This window comes from Polypterus senegalus, chromosome 17, assembly GCF_016835505.1.
Source record: "Polypterus senegalus isolate Bchr_013 chromosome 17, ASM1683550v1, whole genome shotgun sequence".
Classification (NCBI taxonomy): domain Eukaryota; kingdom Metazoa; phylum Chordata; class Cladistia; order Polypteriformes; family Polypteridae; genus Polypterus; species Polypterus senegalus.
Window position 1 is genome coordinate 96,707,933 of NC_053170.1, and position 19,276 is coordinate 96,727,208.

Here is a 19,276-nt window from a genome sequence, read left to right on the forward strand (position 1 = left end):
CATGGGGTTGGACGGGCATCCCGACCAGAGAAGGGGGAAGGTTCCTTACTTACTTATATAGCTTTTCTTTAGGTTATTAAAAATATATTACAAAATAGTATAAGGAGCCGAGCTCTTCCTATACGTACTATACATTACAAGGGATTTGTAGTCCTGGTGTTCAAAGGCAATTTCCAAATGGCTCCTGAGTGCCCCCCTGTGGTGTATTGGCACAATACAGCAATCATCCACATGGCGCCTCCGGAGGCCAATCGCGGCCCGTATCGGCTACCAAGAATTGACCAATCGCGCCCCGTTTCGGCTACCAAGAATTGGCCAATGACGGCTCGCTCTGCTACCAAGAATTGACGAATCACGACTACCAAAACTCGGAGAGGGCGGGCCAACCTCTCGTCAGTTAATGTATTCTGCAAAAGCTTCTTCGAGTCGGCACACACACAGACGCTTCGCGATTTGCGTTTCTTTTTGAACTGTCTAAAAATGTTACTCACTAGTGTCGGTTTGTGCAGATATATTTACGTTCACCTACACATGTTCTGAATGATTTTTTTAAACATTCTTGGATAAGTTTATTACATTTACTAAATATTTGTGCAACACGTGTAAAGACAGATATAATAATGTATAAATACGGTATAATAAACATTGAATTGTATAATCATAGTTTAATTTTACAGAGTGAGCTTTAAAAATACTAACATGAAGTGCTCATTAATTATAAAAATACAAATCATAGAGAAAATCAACTATGTGTACATATTTCCTACAAAAGACCCTTGGGAAGTCTTTCTGGTATATAAAGACCAATAAAATACATATATATATGTGTGTACCTGTAAAAACAAAAGATTGGTATGCTTTTTTTTTTTTAATACTTAACACTAAATTATTCTTATAAAGCAGACCTACACCTTTAATACTCAGATGATTCTACTCATGCTGTAGTATATATATATTATAGATATACATGCTGTAAAATAGCATACATATTATAGATATATATAGTTAATTATATATCGTGCCATAGAATAGCATACATATTATAGATATATAGTTAATTTATATATATATATATATATATATATATATATATATATATATATATATATATATATATATATACACAGTCAGCAAAAAAAGAAACGTTCCTTTTTCAGGACTGTGTATTTCAACAATAATGTTTTAAAAATCCACATAACTTTACAGATCTTCATTGTAAAGGCTTTAAACAATGTTTTCCATGCATGTTCAATTAACCATAATCAATTAACATGCACCTGTGGAATGGTCGCTAAGACCTTAACAGCTTACAGAAAGTAGGCATTTAAGGTCACAGTTCTGAAACGCAGGACACTAAAGAGACTTGTCTACCGACTGTGAAAGATGCCCAGGGTCCCTGCTCATCTGCGTGAACGTGCATTAGGCATGCTGCAGGGAGGCATGAGGACTGCTGATGTGGCTAGGGCAATAAATTGCCATGTCCGCACTGTGAGACGCCTAAGACAGCGCTACAGGGAGACAGGAAGGACAGCTGATCATCCTCGCAGTGGAAGAGCCCGGATCTCAATCCCATTGAGCATGTCTGGGACCTGTTGGATCGCAGGGTGAGGGCTAGGGCCATTCCCCCCAGAAATGTCCAGGAACTTGCAGGTGCCTTGGTGGAAGAGTGGGGTAACATCTCACAGCAAGAACTGACAAATCTGGTCCAGTCCATGAGGAGGAGATGCACTGCAGTACTTCAAGCAGCTGGTGGCCACACCACATACTGACTGGTACTTTTGATTTTGAGCCTCCCTTCATTCAGGGACACATTGGGAAACATTTTTAGTTTATGTCTTATGGTGTTGACTCTTTTAGTGTTCATACAAATATTTACACATTAAGTTTACTGAAAGTAAAAACAGTTGAAAGTCAGAGGACGTTTCTTTTTTTGCTGAGTGTATATATATATATAGATATAGGTATAGATATAGATATATAGATATAGTTATATAGATATATATATATATATAGTTAATTAACTATATATATATATCTATAATATATATGCTATTCTACTGCATGATATATAACTATATATATATATATCTATATAACTATATCTATATCTATATATCTATATATGCTTGTTTACTAGAACACATATAGTTATTTTGCACTAAGTATATAAACATTTCCCTCTGCAATATTGCAATATTTCCAAATATTTATTTTTACCTACTTCAAGAATGTCAGTTTGTGCAGATATAATTACATTTACCTGCACATTTTTGAATGATTTTTAAACATTCTTGGTTAAGTTTATTACATTTATTAAATATTTATGCAACAAGTGTAAAGACAGGTATAATAATCTATAAATATAATAAACATTGAATTGTATAATCAGTTCAATTTTACATAGTGAGCTTTAAAAATAATATGAAGTGCTCTATAATTATAAAAATACAAATCATAGAAAGTGAAAAGTTTTTTTTCTTGACTTTATCTTTGCCAATTTAAAACTTTAAACTGAATTGTTTGGGCGAGTTCATTTTTATCTGAAAATGATAAATCAACTATGTGTACATATTTCCTACAAAAGACTCTTGGAAAGTCTTTCTGGTATATAAAGACCAATGAATTACTGCAGTAAAAATTATATATACACTGTGTATATATGTACCTGTAAAAACAAGAGACCGGTATGCTTTTTTTAATACTTAACACTAATTTCACAAATCGTTCATATCAAGGCCAATATAGAATAATAATAATACTCTATATTAACATTGATGTTATAAATTATGCTTATAAAGTAGACCTACACCTTTAATACTCAGACAATGCTATATATACTGTATGTGGTGTGTATGCTGTTAACTGTTTACTTTGCAATATTTCCAAATATTTATTTTTACCTACTTCAAATTAATTGTCAGCATCAACTAGAATATATTACTTTCCAAATGTTATAAATATATACAAACACAAAGCTGTGCACTATTATTTATTAAATCTTATTGTGCTTTCATTTTTATTTTATCCTTCTCGATTATCTGTGCAGCCGTCTCAGACGATAGTAAAGGCACTTTAGAAGGAAGTGAAATGCATTATTATTTGTTATAATTATGATTCAATAGAATGGGCAGGCAGTTTGTTTAAGTGTGATTTTTAACTTTGCTTGTTGTCTGTGTGTTCCTTGACAAATCATACACTAAACAGTTTTCGTTTAATGAAAAAAGAAAAATAAACAAACTACAACTGCAATGTAGGATTCAAAGCACCGTTCGTTGAAGAGAAAGTTTTTTTCCATTCGGCAATGTGCCTTGAGCGGGATTCGAACTCGCGTCCCTGCAGTAATTTTTGGTAGGTCGTCTCTCAAGAATTGCAGCCGTACCTCGACTCATGCGCGATTTCCTTGGCGCAAGGGATTGCATTTGTGTCTCTGTTACTCCAACAGATGGCGCATCACAAACATTAGCGCTTCTTTTATGAGTTCCATACCAAATGACATACAAGAGTGGCATATGCATTTCATTTGTCATTCCAGCAGATGGCGCAGCACATATATTCACAGTACTTTATTTCTTACCTGGATGGGAAGCCCACTAGTAGGCAAACAAGCCAGGAGAGAGATGGCCAGAAGAAGAAGAGGTCGCTAGGGGAACCCTAAGGGCAGCAGCCCCGGGTTTTGGTCCCAAGTAGGAAACCAGTACAGCATGCTGGGAGATGTAGTCCGGCAGAACAGCCCTGCTGGGGTCTGTGGGTGCCACAAGAGGGCGCTGCCGGGCGAGGCGCTCCCTGTTATGTTGGACCCTGGAAGTACTTCCAATGGGCAGCAGCCTCGGTACCAATGAAAGGGGACCTCCCTCCCTCATCCAGGCGAGTCGGAGCTGGGAGGACGGAGAGCAACACTCGACTGGAGGAGGGCAGGGCGGTGGAGACAGGAAGAGAGATAACTTGTGCTTGTTACTTTTTGGAGAAATGTATGCAATAAATCATCCATTATTTGGGACTGTGTTTGAAAGGAGAGCGATTGTGAGGTACTGTGGAGAGGGGGAACCTGTGTGTGTTACTTTGAAGAGATATTTTTGTAGCAAACCCACCTTTGTATTTGAACCCGGGACCGTGCTTGTGTCATCATGTTGGGGGCTGGCTGGTGACCGGTCCCATCACACTGGTCAGGTACATTCAAAAAGTCAAGCATTTTCATGCGGGTGCACTAACTTTTTCACACATCTGTATGCCTACGTAGTACAAGGCAGTAGCTCGATGGGTGGCAATGGGGACATCTGAATTAACCCTTTATGAACCTGATGGCCAAAGGAAAGAAGTTCTTCGCTGGCGTAATTTCGCCTGTAACGCCTGGCAGTTGGCAGAGGCTCAAAGAGGTTGTGGCACAGACGCAAGGGGTGGCTTGGTGATGGTTATCTCTGCTCGCCTCCCGACTCTGGAATTGTAGGGGTCCTCTAAGGTGCCAAAACTGGCGCCAGTGATCTCCTCAGCAGACCTGACTACTCACTGTAGGATGTTCTTATTATATTTCATTGCTGATCCAAACCACAGAGTAATGGAGGGGCTGAGAACAGACGGGATGGCTTGTTGTGTAGAACTGAATTAGCAGCTCGTCTAGTAGACCGCCGTCCCTCAGCTATCCCAGGGCGGGCATCCACTGATGAGCCTTTTTATCCATGTTGGTCTTCCACGTTATGGATCCCAGAAATGGGAAAGTTTCCACAACTGACATTAAGTATTTTGAGAGGAGGCGATATTCTGAGGGAGGGGGGCTTGGGAGAGGGTCCCCCTAAAGTCCACTGCCAACTCCATCATTGTGAACATGCTCAGCTCCTGATTGGTCTCACCACACCCCAAGGGCCAGCCGCTCAACCTCCCGTCACCATTCCTGTTGTGTCGTCCGCACAGTTTGACACATGAGGTCCTTGGGGGGATTGCAGTCTTTCGTATAGAGAAGCATTGCCCAGCCTGTGGGTCACAATGGCACTGCAGGTGGTCCTCAGCCGAACCCAGATAAAACTCAGCCCCCTTACACCCTTCACCGATTACACTAGGGAGGGCATTCCATGAGGGGACGTTGTGGGTCTCACATGACCTTTCATCATACCAACTGGGGGCTGCAGTTATAGAAGCCACCTTGAACACCCTGATGGGAGATCTGCCTGTAGTCACATTACAATGCTGGCTTTACGGTGACACACCAGCCAGCTGCCCTCTAAGATTACATAAATGAAGACGGTGACAGAAAAAGTGACGAAGTTGCAGATTTATTTTCAAAGAAGACACAGGCAGGCAAGCCATGTAAGGTCAATTTTTTATTAGCTGTAGTACATGTGGAATATCCCGATAGTATTACAGTGGATATAAAGTTGCATTTAAAAATATATATATATATTTATATTTCATAAAAAAACGAGACTGCTCTCCTAATGTCATAGCCATGCAAAAAAACAAAATTAAAAAAATTCAAGAAGGTGCAATCTTAGGTCTGAACGGCGTTACGTGAAGGAAAGAGCGGAATCCTACGAATGTGCGCTCGCGCTCCTCTAGTCGCCTCCGCAGCAGTAGTTCGCCAGATTCCATCGAGGACGCATACAAAGGTTGAAAACACGATACCGAAAAAGAAAAATATGCAAAAAATGATAAAAAAAAAAAATCTGTAAAAATGGCCACCGTTTGAATCACACGCAAGTCTTATTAACCGCCGTCCGGAGTGCTCTGTCGTTGGTGGGAAGCCCCGGCCTGCTGTCCGTACAGCACCAACCACTCAATTCCACTTTTCAATACATTCTGAAATCCTCAAGTTAACTAAACATAGCTTCTTAAATATTTAAAAAATGTAAAAAAGGGGGTAATACAGCTTTACTTTAGGTTATTAAAAATATATTACAAAATAGTATAAGGAGCCGTGCTCTTCCTATACATACAGCAATTGTTAAGAGCATACACTATATACATTCCAAGGGATTTGTAGTGCTGGCGTTCAAAGGCATTTTCCAAATGACTCCTGAGTGCCCCCCTGTGGTGTATTCGTGCAATCAATTTTTTATACTGCAATTATCCACCTTAGTGAAAGGGTAAGAGTCATTGTGTCTCTCCGCATGCAATGTCTCGGTCAGTCCAACAGACGGCACATCACAAACATTAACACTTCCTTTTTGAATTCCACACCAAATGACATGTAAGAGTGGCATATGCATTTCATTTGTCGTTCCTGCAGATGGCGCAGCACATATATTTTCAGTAATGCATTTTATTTTTGTTGGAATGAAAAATGCAACACATATATCTCTGTTATATGCCATTTGTTATGGGATTCATAAAATCAATGTTAATGTTTGTGATGCACCATCTGTTGGAATGAAAAACGTAATGCATATATCTCTGTTATATGCCATTTGTTATGGGATTCATAAAATCAATGTTAATGTTTGTGATGCACCATCTGTTGGAATGACAAACGTAATGCATATGTCTCTGTTATATGCCATTTGTTTGTGATGCACCATGAATGGTAATGCATATGTCTCTGTTATATGCCATTTGTTATGGGATTCATAAAATCAATATTAATGTTTGTGATGCACCATCTGTTGGAATGAAAAATGTAATGCATATGTCTCTGTTATATGCCATTTGTTATGGGATTCATAAAATCAATATTAATGTTTGTGATGCACCATCTGTTGGAAGGACAAACGTAATGCATTTTATTACTACATGCATTACAGAATACATTCCAACAGATGGTGCACTGCAAACATTAATGCTGAGGTCAGCATTGATTGCTTAGTTTTCCAGTCATCCAAGGTGGAGAGCACAGCTAGTAAAAGGACAAGTGTCTGTGTATCTGTGTATCCATCTGGTCGCCATGCCTCTGTCATTCCAACACACAATCACAAATATTTGTAGTAATAAATGCATTACATTTGTCATTCCAGCAGATGATGCATCACAAACATTTGTAGCAATGCATTTTATTATTATGAGTATGCATGTTTTTAATGCACCATCTGCTGGAATGACAAAGACAATGCATTTTATTACAACATACATTACAGAAAACATGCCAACAGATGGTACACTGGAAACATTAACGCTGAGGTCTACTTCGATCACTTAGATTTCCACACATCTTAGATGGGCAGCACAGTCAGTAAAAGGATAAGTGTCTACATGTCTGTGTATCGGTGTGTCCATCTGGTTTCTATGTCTCTGTCATTCCAACAGATGGTGCATAATAAACATTTATAGTAATAAATGCATTACATTTGTCATTGCAGCAGATCACAAACATTTATAGTAATGCATTTTATTACTACGCATGTTTGTGATGAACCATCTTCTGGAATGACAAATGCAATGCATTTTACTACTATATGAATTACACAACACATTCCAACAGATGGTGCACTGCAAACATCAATGCTGAGGTCAATGTTGATTACTTAGATTTTGAATCATCCAAGATGGATAGCACAGCTAGTAAAAGGACAAGTGTCTGTGAATCTGCGTGTCCATCTGGTTGGTATGTCTCTGTCATTCCAACAGATGGTGCATCACAAACATTTGTAGTAATCACATGCTTTACATTTGTCATTCCAGCAGATCACAGACATCTGCAGTAATACATTTTATGTCTGGTCTTGGAGGGACATCACAAGATTGGAAGAAATGAGCTGCGACTGAACCAGCAGCCTTGGGGTTTCTTAGCTTCTGTGCCGTACTGTCTGTAGAGACTCGTGACGAGTGAATCTCATTGAATTAGCTTCGCCTTGAGCTCCGTGGACTCTTCCGACCTCACTAGTTGGGGTCTGTTTTGGGACTTTGTCCGATTTGGAATTGTCTGCGTGTTTCGAGCCATTCCATTTTGCCTTTGTGCTCCATGGAACTGGAATCCTTACTGTGAAGAATAAACTTTAGACTTTTATAAAGTTTCAGTGCACGCCTTTATTACTAGCCAGGGTTTGAAGGTGATTTCCCCCTCTAGTGGGCATTTTTGGAAGTGCTTTTGGAACTTTCCGTGCTTTGGGGACGCCCAGACCAGTAAAGAGCCTGGGGATGATGCTGGGGTTATGGAAGGGCGCTATATAGAACTCTACATTTCTCTTTTTTGTTTGTGCCCCCATTGTAGTTAACCCTGCAGGTTTTATGAATGACTTTTCATCTTTACTTTTCTGAATTCAATGTCTTGGGACAACCACCACATTCTTTTCATATTTGGTTTAAATAAGGGGAGCACCAAGACCGATCAGAAATACTTGCAATTAAGGGAGGAAAACTTGATTTTCTTTTTGCTGGAATGCAGAATGAGGCGCTTCTCGACACACACTGCAATGTTGTAACAGCTCACTACCTGAATGTCTCTTTGATAAATGGCCATGGAACAAATGGCCCTGCAATGCAAGTCCTCAGGCCTCGTAGAACTTCTCGATCTTTTTGGTGACCACCCCTCCAGACATCATGGTCCTGCTCACCACTTCCTTGGTGACTTGCCTTGTGACCGTTCCTCCGGACTCCATCCGTTGTGTTGTGATCATCATCCCATCTGTAAAGATACAGAATTAGTTGAGTTGATTTATAATCTAAGATGGTGCCAAGAGGAGCTCATATGAGTTGGAACCCCGGGCCTGGACATTCTGCGTCGAGGTTTTCACATTTTTGCCCTGTCAGACATGTGCGGCTAGGAGGGAGCTGAGTGGACCAAGTGGACTTAATTAGCTGCCAGGCCAGGGGGTGGCAGGGTGCACTAAACCTACCTCTGTTATCTCTGCAGGCCAAATACGGGAAAACCAGCCTAATTTAACATCACTTTCCGGTTCTGGTGCCCACACTGATGCCACTTCCGTTTTCCACCGCCCAGACTGACACCACTTCCGGTTCTGGTGCCCAGAGTGATGTCACTTCCAGTTTTGACGCCCACACTGGCATCACTTTCGGTTTCCCAAGCGACCAGACTGATGCCACTACCGGTTGTGTTTGTGTGGTGGAGTCTGTAACGCCCCCTACTGGTCACACTGCTTGCCAGTCTCTGTCATTGGTTTTGAAGACGGGCAAGTGTGGATGACTGGTGGAACAGCTGGTAGTGCCACTATTTCAGAAACACAAAAGCCTTGGCTTTCTTTCCTTAACCACATTCTACAAGTATTCCCGGGCAATGCCGGAAACTTCGGCTAGCACTCCCTAAAAGCGACGCAAGTGAGTGTCCTCCGTACCTTCACACGCAAGGCGGCCCTCGCTCTCAGGTGAACGGCTTTCACGACCATTCATGCCCCGGCGAGACGTATGACGGTTTTCTCCTTTCCGTATTCCGTGTTTACCTGAAAAGAAGGGGTCGTTCAGCGTCGTGTGGGTCACGCTGGTCTTTGTGGTCATTTCTTCCGGGAGGTTGTAGACTTCCCTCCTCATTACCTGCTGGTTACCAAACTGGGAGAAGTTTCCTGGGGAAAAACAAAAGGGAGAGAAAGCTGCACGTGAGTTGGTGAACCCTGTGCCCACCGGCTTGACTCATACGGCCAAGATGGAGACTGGCATGCGCCCTCTTTGTTGTTTGTGTCACTTGTCACCCTCATGTCAACTCTCTTGATTAGCGTGCTAGTTACGTCACATGAGAAAGACATGTGACGGAATAAATCTTAAAAAAAATTCAACATCCTAAGTGTTCGTGTTTTTCGGTGCCCTCGTGTGTCTAAACCTCTGTTGGCCGATGCTTCCTCTCTCAATGTGTTCCCGCACAGCCTGCTTGTCAGACCCTGTCATTTCGAGATACATTGTTCCCCTCCTGCCCGCATGCTCCTGTAGATGGGCCACCATTACCGGCCGTGAAGTCACATTTGAAGGATAACTCACAACGCTCTTCTGCCAGGGGTGTCCCAACTCCGGTCCTGGTTGGCCGTAATGGTTGCAGGTGTTGAAGCAGACTGGTACAGGTACCCTTGGCCCCAATGAGGGCACTCGGAGTTGCAAGACAGGCAGCAGACGCAGGCTTTACTGTGCAGCACACATAGAGAATCAATTCTATCTATCTATCTATCTATCTATTCCTGCCTACTATACCAAATTCTATCTATCTATCTATTCCTGCCTACTATACCAAATTCTATCTATCTATCTATCTATCCATCTATCTATCTCTATCTATCTATCTATCTATCTATCTATCTATCTATCTATCTATCTATGAAATCCTGCCTACTATACCAAATTCTATCTATCTATCTATCTATTTCTGCCTAATATACCAAATTCTATCTGTCTATCTATCTATGTAATCCTGCCTACTATACCAAATTCTATATGTCTATCCAATGGCATTGTAGGAATTGTAGTCCCTATGGCCTAACCCTGTTGGGATGAGTGGGAGCTCCCCGAGAGGTGGCATCCCCGTTTCTAGTAACGTTTGGCCTGGCCCTGCATAGTACTCCTGGGTCCCACTTTGAAAAGGAGAGCCCATTGGAAGACAAGGGGGACAAAGCACGAATAAGATAATTGTTTTTTTGTGGAAGAAAGGAAGCCTGTTTGAAAGGTGTAAGGAACATTAAAGGTCTGTTTGAACCCAGGACTTTTGTAATGCACCCCCCTCCCCCCGAAGTCATCACAATATGTAAACATTTATGACAGAAAACTCAAAGAGCTGTAAATTTTGAGTTGGCCGACTTCCATATTTGTGAATACCAGCAGGAAAATCATTTACCGTACCTCCATCTTGTGACTCAATGGTGATGATGCCTTCCCGCTCTGGCCCAAAGCCCTGGGTGGTCCGGGCTTGAACTTTGAACTTGTAAGGAACATTTTCGGATAGGTTAGGGACAGTCAGGGTGGTCTCCGCGCTGTCACCGTTCACCTGGAAAGTTCTGACCTCTCCTGGTGGAAGAAGAAGACATGCAAGTGGTAAATGGCACCACTCCCCTGGCCATACAAATTGATATCTGGTGACACAAATGACTGGAGGTAGGATTCTTACAGCCGCTCACGGCCTCATTTTACAAACGTGTACCTTAATGACACCTGGTGCAGGTCTCGAGGGAACTTACCTCCTCCATGGAGCTGCTCACATGTCACCAGGTAGCCCAAGATGCTCCCATTGGGTTTCCGTGGTTTCTCCCAGCTCAGCTGCAACGCTTCAGGGCTCAGAGCTGTGAAGACCAGGGGGCCGGGGGCACTGGGTGTGCTCAGGGTGAATGGAGACCCTGCATCAGAAGGGGGAAGTGCAGGTAAAGGGCAGAAGTTAATGGAGCTCGACCAACGTGAAAATGCACAGCCAAACACCAAAACAGTGGTTTTCGGACTCAGTGAGCACACGTGTGGTCCAGTCAGGGCATGATGACCAAGGCAAGGTGAAGCCGGTGGTCATATCTGAAGGCCAGACCACCTTCTGTGCTTTCATAACAAGTACCAAGGAAAAATGTGGAATTCATGCTTTAATGGAATTGACTTTGGGAACGTTCTTACCAAGTGCATTTCACGGGCCACAAGACTATCAAGATGCAAATCAACACCAAAGATTGAACATTAATGTAGAAATAAAAAAACAGATGTTTTCAGCATAGGACCTGTCCTGCCTACTATGCCAAATTCTATCTATTTATCTATCCCTACCTACTATACCAAATTATATCCATCTATCTATCTAGTCCTGCCTACTCTACCAAATTCCATCTATCTATCTATCTATCCATCTATCTAATCCTGTCTACTATACCAAATTCTATCTATCTAATCCTACCTACTGTATCAAATTCTATCTTTCTATCTATCTACGTAATCCTGCCTACTATACCAAATTCTATCTTTCTCTCTATGTATAATACCCTTCACACAGACCTATCTATGTATCTCCTATATAGTGCCTTTTTGTTATATAGTGCCTTTCCCATCTACCTCTTTGTCTTGCATTCCCAGTTTGAGCCCACTCGGTCTCACAGCACTGGCCCTGAGGTCTGCCATTATGCTAGACAGGAGGTCAATGGAAGGGTAAGAAAGGTAGATAGAAAGTTACAGTACAAGACAGTGATTCATGCAGACAAATCAAGGCTGGTGGTCTTGTACCTGGCACGGGGCTAAGAGGACTCTTGGGGTCCACCTGTGATTCGATGGTGATAACTCCTTCGCGCTCAGGACCCCAGCCCTCTTCACTTTGAGCCTTCACCTTGAAGATGTATGACTGGTTCGGCAGGAGGTCCTTCACTATCACTGAATTCTCATCTGGGTTACGAATGTCAATCTTCTTCAGGTCACCTGAAAAGATGCAAAAGACAGCAGCGTCAGTCTGGCCACTGGGCCTCCCTGTCAAGGTTCTCCTGCTGACAAAAGTTGGCCTCCACTTCAGAACTGAGTTGTCCACTCAAGAATGACAATTTAATAAACAAATGTGGCCGAGATACGTTGTGATCGGATTGCCAAGCCTTTCGATGAGCTTCATGGGGACCTTGGTGGACCACCCACAAAACGCTGGAGACATAACAGAAGATAGTTTGACACAGAAAATCATAAAATTAACAATGTTAACGTTAACAATTGAGTCTTGAATCCCAGCCAGTGGTGGGAAATCCCTGACTGAAATATAATGGCTTTTGGGCGGAGCCATTAATCACCAGGAGAACTAACCAATCATATGCGTGGAACATCACATGGTCCACAAACCAACGTGTATTTTTGACATAAATTTTGTCCTAATCTGTCAGATCCCATTTTTTTCCCCACTCCGGTGTTTGACGTGAACATTAAGTGAAACTCCTGACCTGCACCTGCAGGATTCTGTGCGTTGCGCTGCTCCCACGCGATTGGCCAATCAGATCATCGCATGGATCTGTTAGTGTGCTGGTGCTTCTAATAATTTGCTCAGTGCGTGTAACTGTTAAATAAGATCTTAAGACCCCCAAAAGACGTGGGGAAACGTTCTGACCTCCGTTAAGCAGCTGGTAGAGGACGCAGTAACCCAGCACTTCCTTCTCACAGTGGGGCTCCTGCCAGCTGACCTTCAGCGAGGTGGGACCCAGAGCAGAGAAGACCAATCTCGTGGGGGTGTCTGGGACCCCAGGTTGTAATCTGGGCTCTGCTAAGGAGAGATAAGGAAAGAAAGAGAGAGAGAGAGAAAAACAAAAAGTGAGTCAACTTATAAATGTGCCATAAAGTGCAAAGGAAGTGAGATGACTGGTGGCCAATTCCGAGCTAAATGTCGGTGGGGCTCAGTATGTCCATGCAGGATTAAGAAATAAAAAGAAGCAAACAAAGGTGGCAACAAGCTGTGAAGACTTCTGCCAGTTTTTTGTGAATTGAGTAACAATCCTGAAGAACTAAAGGTGTGCTCTCTGTGGAACTGCTTTTCCAACAGGGGGCGCTGAAGATTATAATGAAGTCAGGCTTAAGTGGAAAAAACACTCAGGCAATGCTGAGAGAATTTCTAGCATTTTTAAACAGAGACTGGGCTTAGGGGGGCTACCAGGACACCCCCCCAATCCCGGAATGATAACTGGGCACACCTTACAAAACTGAAAAGATTCATTCCTTGCAAAGAGTCTTCGAGTGAATATGAAAAGGCAAAAGTGGAATTGGCGAAAACAATCGGGCATTCCGCGGCAAATGAGGTCCCAATACAGACCACAAAAGACACGGCAAAGGTTCGAAAATTCCAGCAATCGCCATAAGCACAACAGAGAGACGAGCGAAAAACCCTCCACTCCCGAGCGCATTCGAAATGAACCGCCGGGAACTATGGGTGACGCTCCACATGTATATGGGCGGTTCCTGGCGATGATTGGCAGGTGGTTCCGTCTCTTGGGGAACCCGCCCACACAACAAAACACATGGGACATAATCCAGGCATTGGCGACAAAACGGATAGTGAAGAAAAGTAACATTAACATCGATACATGGCACAAAAAGGAACGAAGGAAAAAAGACAAGAAACACGATACGGACCCCAAGCCAGAAAGGGAGACATTTTGGAGCAGCATATGCTGCCATCCAGATGCCATCTCCGTCAGTTGTGATTTTTCAGCCAGGAATTCCCCCCCAGGTTGGGGTTCACATCCATTGTCGAGCCGTTAGTCGGGGTCATGGGGGTCTGCTGGAGCCAATCCCAGCCAACACAGGAACAAACCACAGGTAGGGTGCCAGCCCACCGCAGGGCACACACACACTGTAGGATCGGCAATTCACCTAACTTGCATGTCTTTGGACTGGGGGAGAACATGCAAACTCCACGCAGGGAGGACCCGGGAAGCGAACCCAGGTCTTCTTACTACGAGGCAACAGTGCTACCAACTGTGCCACCATGCCACCCGCAGTGCATTTTTCTCTTTTTAAATTTAAAGATTCTGCATCGTTACTGTCCAACTTGGACAGTTTCCCCCTCTAGTGGGCATTTTTAGGACTGCGTGCTTTGGGACTTTCTAATGCTGGGATTCTGAGTTCATAACCAAAGAGACCTACAATCTATAAGCCACACTGTGCCCAGATTACAAGTGCGTGGCTGTGTAGGCAGAGAATGCGGGTACAAGATTGGCAGTCGCATTATGAATGGAGGAAAATTTCACTTGCTACACTTAATCAAGTTGCGTCCTGAGTGCCCCAATGTGTTATTAAAGGAAACGGTGATGTGAAGCAGTGGCGGACGTTGAATGTTTTTGGCGTGTGCTGCCGTCACTAGATTGGACGCGAGAGACCATTTTCAAACTCAATTTGTTGTGGTAGTGTTTTAATACAATAGAGGGTGAAGAGAATTTACAAATTGCTCCTTTTCGTGTTTATTAGCATCTTTCATACTGTCCCACCCTTTTTTTACCAGTGGGTAAGGATGACTGGACCCGCGACTCCCCAGGACGTCCTAAAAAAAGAACTGGGTGGAGTGGCCGACATCTGGCTAAATCCTAAACGCGCAGTACAAAAGTGACAGGTGGTGCGTCTTTCGTGAGCTTACCTGGTGCTACGGTGGGCACTCTGGTCATCGAGGGCTTCAGCAACTGCAGCCAGGCAGACTCTTAACCCATGCCTGTCAATGATCTCCTTAACTGATTTTGGAATTCTTGCTTACCTGTTTTTGGTATTCAGAAGGACCTGGCACATTGTCAGCTGGGCATTTCTGGAGAAACCGTTTTTAGCAAAGTCAGGTGCCATCGGTCTCTTTGGGGCCGGGTGGCAACTTGAAAAATGGCCAACTTATCCTTTAAGACAATTAAATGAGAAGACCAGGATGCTGAACATATGTTAAGATCATCAAGGGGGCTCTGAAGAGCTAGAAAAGACTAATAAAAATCCTTCTGCTATATTGTAAGATTTCGTGGTGGTGGCATCATTTCTCTTCCTGGTCGTTAGAGCGTACCCTAGTGGTCATGCCATGTTGGTGTCCCAGCCGGGCATTGCGGCTTACACTTGGACCACTTGCTTGTCCACTCATCCTTCTTTTATTTGAACTGAAGCAAGGAGTTTATTGACAGGCACCGATTAAGACATCGCAGCCCTCCAGACCCAAAAATGGCCACTCTGGATAGCCCGGCCCCTTGATTTCGTCCTGGTGGGTGTTTGCGAGTGTGCCACCGTGGCACTGAGAACTCAATCAAAGTGACAGATGGTGGATTAACCTCTAGCGTCGGGTACACAGAATAGCAAGCAGCATTCGCCCAAAGCCATTCACCTTGCAGCACCATGTCCAAGTTGTGCAGAGCGTCGCGGACGTCCTCGGACTGGCTCCGGCCCATCATGCTTTGGGAGATGTTGTAGTTCACCACCTTCTTGCTGTACCCTGAAATCCAACAGGAAAAGAAAGCGTGCGAAGGGCATGACGTGCTGTACACAAACAAGCGAGAGTCGGACTCGATCCCGCACCCCGTCCACCTGTGTGTGTTTGAGAGGAGGAGGGGGCGGGAGGAGGAGGAGGAGGAGGAGGAGGAGGAGGAAGAAGGCAAAATGCTCATGCTGACCATGAAGAAGAACATGCTGTTTAGTAGGCCACATGGTAGTGGGTGAGTAAGGAGGTAATATGGACCAAACGTGAATAGCATACAGTGTCACCAACCAATTCACGCCCGCCGTGCAGAACGACACACTCCTGACCAATCAGGAAAGGGGAAGTCAGCTCACCATGTGAGGGGAACTGTAATTAGTGAGGGCAGACCCCATGATCTGGTTACAACGATTAGGTTTTAGAGATGAGCTTGGTGGGGATGTACGAGGATGATTAAGGGATTAGTGATCGAGAGGAAAGACATGCATTCCAGTTTGAGGGGCCCCCATTATACCTAGGTTGTCCGAGAACCCCAAAGGTTCATCAGCCATGACGATAGAGTCCCTCATGCCATCATTTCCATAGTACCCTTTCAGCTCAGTGCGCTTCCTGAGAATCACGTCTTCCATCCTTTGAAGGCTCCTGCCCGAGATGTCTGGAGGAGATGGCAAGACACAAGACAGCAACAGGGTCAGAGTGGTGGCACAGCGCTGCAGGGTCCACCGTGTGGGCTGACGTTCAGGATCCACCTTAGTCAAGACAAACTGTACAGTTCCTGACACCCTACACCACCGTAACCCACATACCCCAGGATGGACAATTAATATGCTGGGCCTCGTCATGTAGCTCAAGACCTTCATTGGCTGGTAGAGCAGCCTCCTCACCTGACACATCCAGCATTTGAGAAGTCCTGTGCTGTTGTGGAGCATGCCAAGGGCATGTGTGGCATTGCATCACCTCTTGTCTGCGCTCCAGGGGGGGTGCCAGCATCCCCACTATCAGCTGGCACATGTAATGACGTGATTGCTGTTACGAAGAATAGTACGGGACATTCAAAGCACTGAGGGCGTCAGGTGTTTACCTTACCAACAAGCCAGTCATCATGTACAGCACCCTCAGCAAGTCGTCTACAAACGCTACGGGTTACGGGTTGACCCAGCACACCGAGCCATGACATTTGTCTGTGATGCCAAGATGAATGTCACTATTCACACAAGTCAATCGCTGCGATTACGTTAGGAAAACCTCACCCCGCTTAGCCAGATGTACAATAGACACGTCTGGAGACTTAAATTTTGCTTAAATGTGGGTGGGAACGATTGACGGCTCCCTGAGTGTCACATTTCTAAACCAATCTGACGCTTTGTGAGAGGCGGGGCTCAAAGTTGGGCGGAGATTTTGAAATGCAAAGAGTAATGGTGTGAGAGAGACAGAGCAACCTTCGAATTACCATGAGCGGTCTACAGCCGAAAAACCTCATAAAAAGCCCTCGATTCAATGTATAAACGGTCCTGAAGGCGGCGAATGGGGAGTTGATAAGGCAGGAAGTCCGCCGTCTTATTGGACAGGTGGAGGCCAATGACGTAAAGGACGATTTCATTCTCTTCCATGTCGACTGGTTGCTGGAAAGGCTCAAAGTGGTAATAGGAGAAGAATTTCCAACATCCTTAGAATGCATTCGAGATCTAAGAATTGAGACATGCAGATAATCAACCCGGGGCGTCCGTAGACCAATACTCCCCTAAATATGATTTATAAATACCGGCAGATGGACACGACCGTACCGGCTATTGCTGAACTTCTTGACGTATCGGTCAGGACCATCAGAAGAAGAACGAAACAATGTGATGTAAGGCAAGCAAACCACATCACTCAGACAATTTAATATACGAGTAAATGCCTTCAGCAAAATGTACGACAGACTTCTCACCATTTCGGTTACTCACTCCACGTTGACGAAACACAGAATTGCTCAGAAGTGACCCCCAACTTGTTGACGCCCCTGATTGGTTATTTGATGACACTCAGTTTCAGCGGATTAACGTGTAGTCTTAACATTGAAATGCGATACACACTGAGCGGTCGCTAAGCAAAATGTAATACGTTACGACACGCGATCTACGGCCATGGACGACAGCGCAGTACTCCGTTGTGTTTCGTTTTCATCCGACGCAAAAACTGTGTGCAGCAGTGAAAAGCAATCGATTGTTTGCTTGACGCCATGCAGCCGCGCCAATTTGATTTGCGCCTCGTGCATGAGGAGTGCACTTAACACGTTGGATCGCATTCAATTTTTGCTGCAAATAATCGTCCATAAACGAGCGTTCAGCTTCGGCCTCCAATACTGAGAAGTGACAACTGGGGGCAGATACAAACTGAGGGAAACCCAAGTCAAGTTCTTCAGGGGAAATACGCAACATTGGACCTCAAGTCTTTTACATCATATTGCAGAGACCCTGGGGTCTGGACCCGAGGGGGACACGTTCTCCAGCAAGCCGTGGACGGTAGAGGGGTGGGGACGCCTGCAGAAGTCACATCCAGCACCGAGCATTTTATTACACGTCTCCCTGCTATGGAGAACTATTGGTCTATGAGCGAGGACTCAGGCCTGGGGTCAACTCACAGAACCAGGGGATACTGGGTGAGTGAAGGGAGCAGGGCCGTCTTAACGCATGGGCACGCTGGGCAGTTGCCCGGAGCCCCCATGCTAATCTATGTATGTTGTGATTTGCTGAGTGGTTGTGTAGGTAAGGGGCCGCTGTGCCCTGCTTTACCTGGGGGCCTATAATGCTGCTAAGATGTGGATCTGCGGGGTTACATTTTCGTGTGAGATGAAGCAGCTGGGAGCGCGTGTCACCACAGAAGACCTGGCGGCACTGAGGCAATCAAGAGGTCCCTCAAAGGGCCATACTGGCAGTCTGGTATCAGAAGGCCGAATCCATCCCTCCATCACTCACGCCCGACAAGTCCTTACAATTTTCATCACTTTTAAGGTGTAATATGCTTGTTACGTCATCGCACGTTACTAACAGCTCGGTGATCTGAATTATTGTCCATGTGACTCGTCGTTTAGCTGGTTTGGCTACCAAGGGTGTCGTCATGTCCCGCATTCGCCAAAATGTTAGATACGGATGGGTCAGAAATGGCATAAATATACGGACGTTCGCCCGTGCAGGTTTCTTTTATAAATCCCGACGTTTGCGTGGAAAGTTACGTTCGTGCATATGCACATATTATAAATCTGACCTTGGAACATTAGGGTCTTCCATGCTGGTAGGTGGCAGATCAATGACTCCTCCTCTGAGATACGGTATGACAGAGAGATGGAACGGGATGGGCCTACTTGTCTAGTGGGAGCCACTAGGGGGAGCTCTGTCAGGACAAATCGAACTCTGAGCCGGGAGGAGAGCAGACAGGAGAATCTGACAAGATTGACCCAGCAGACCACGTGTATGAACTCACTGTGCCACAGGGTGCTGCAGCCTACCTCAGCAATGCTGGGCACAAGGCAGGCCAGTCCATCAGAGGGGACAGGCACTCACACGGTATGACTGG

The 19,276-nt window shown here is 44.5% G+C and overlaps 1 protein-coding gene across 8 annotated transcripts in view; it reads right to left on the reverse strand.

Annotated features, from left to right (window-relative positions):
• Positions 1-7,427: 7,427 nt before the first annotated feature.
• itgb4 (integrin, beta 4) overlaps positions 7,428-19,276 on the reverse strand; it is a 102,658-nt gene continuing 90,809 nt past the window's right edge. For 3 of the 8 annotated variants that reach the window (XM_039740498.1, XM_039740503.1, XM_039740500.1), the window contains 8 exons: positions 16,236-16,376; positions 15,632-15,739; positions 12,902-13,054; positions 12,046-12,234; positions 11,031-11,186; positions 10,696-10,860; positions 9,318-9,437; positions 7,428-8,545 (listed from right to left, as the gene is read on the reverse strand). In XM_039740498.1, the coding sequence (XP_039596432.1) occupies positions 8,409-8,545; positions 9,318-9,437; positions 10,696-10,860; positions 11,031-11,186; positions 12,046-12,234; positions 12,902-13,054; positions 15,632-15,739; positions 16,236-16,376 (1,169 nt within the window). In that variant the 3' untranslated portion in view covers positions 7,428-8,408. The remainder of the gene's footprint in view (positions 8,546-9,317; positions 9,438-10,695; positions 10,861-11,030; positions 11,187-12,045; positions 12,235-12,901; positions 13,055-15,631; positions 15,740-16,235; positions 16,377-19,276) is intronic. The other 5 variants (XM_039740502.1, XM_039740505.1, XM_039740499.1 and 2 more) reach the window with 4 other exon arrangements.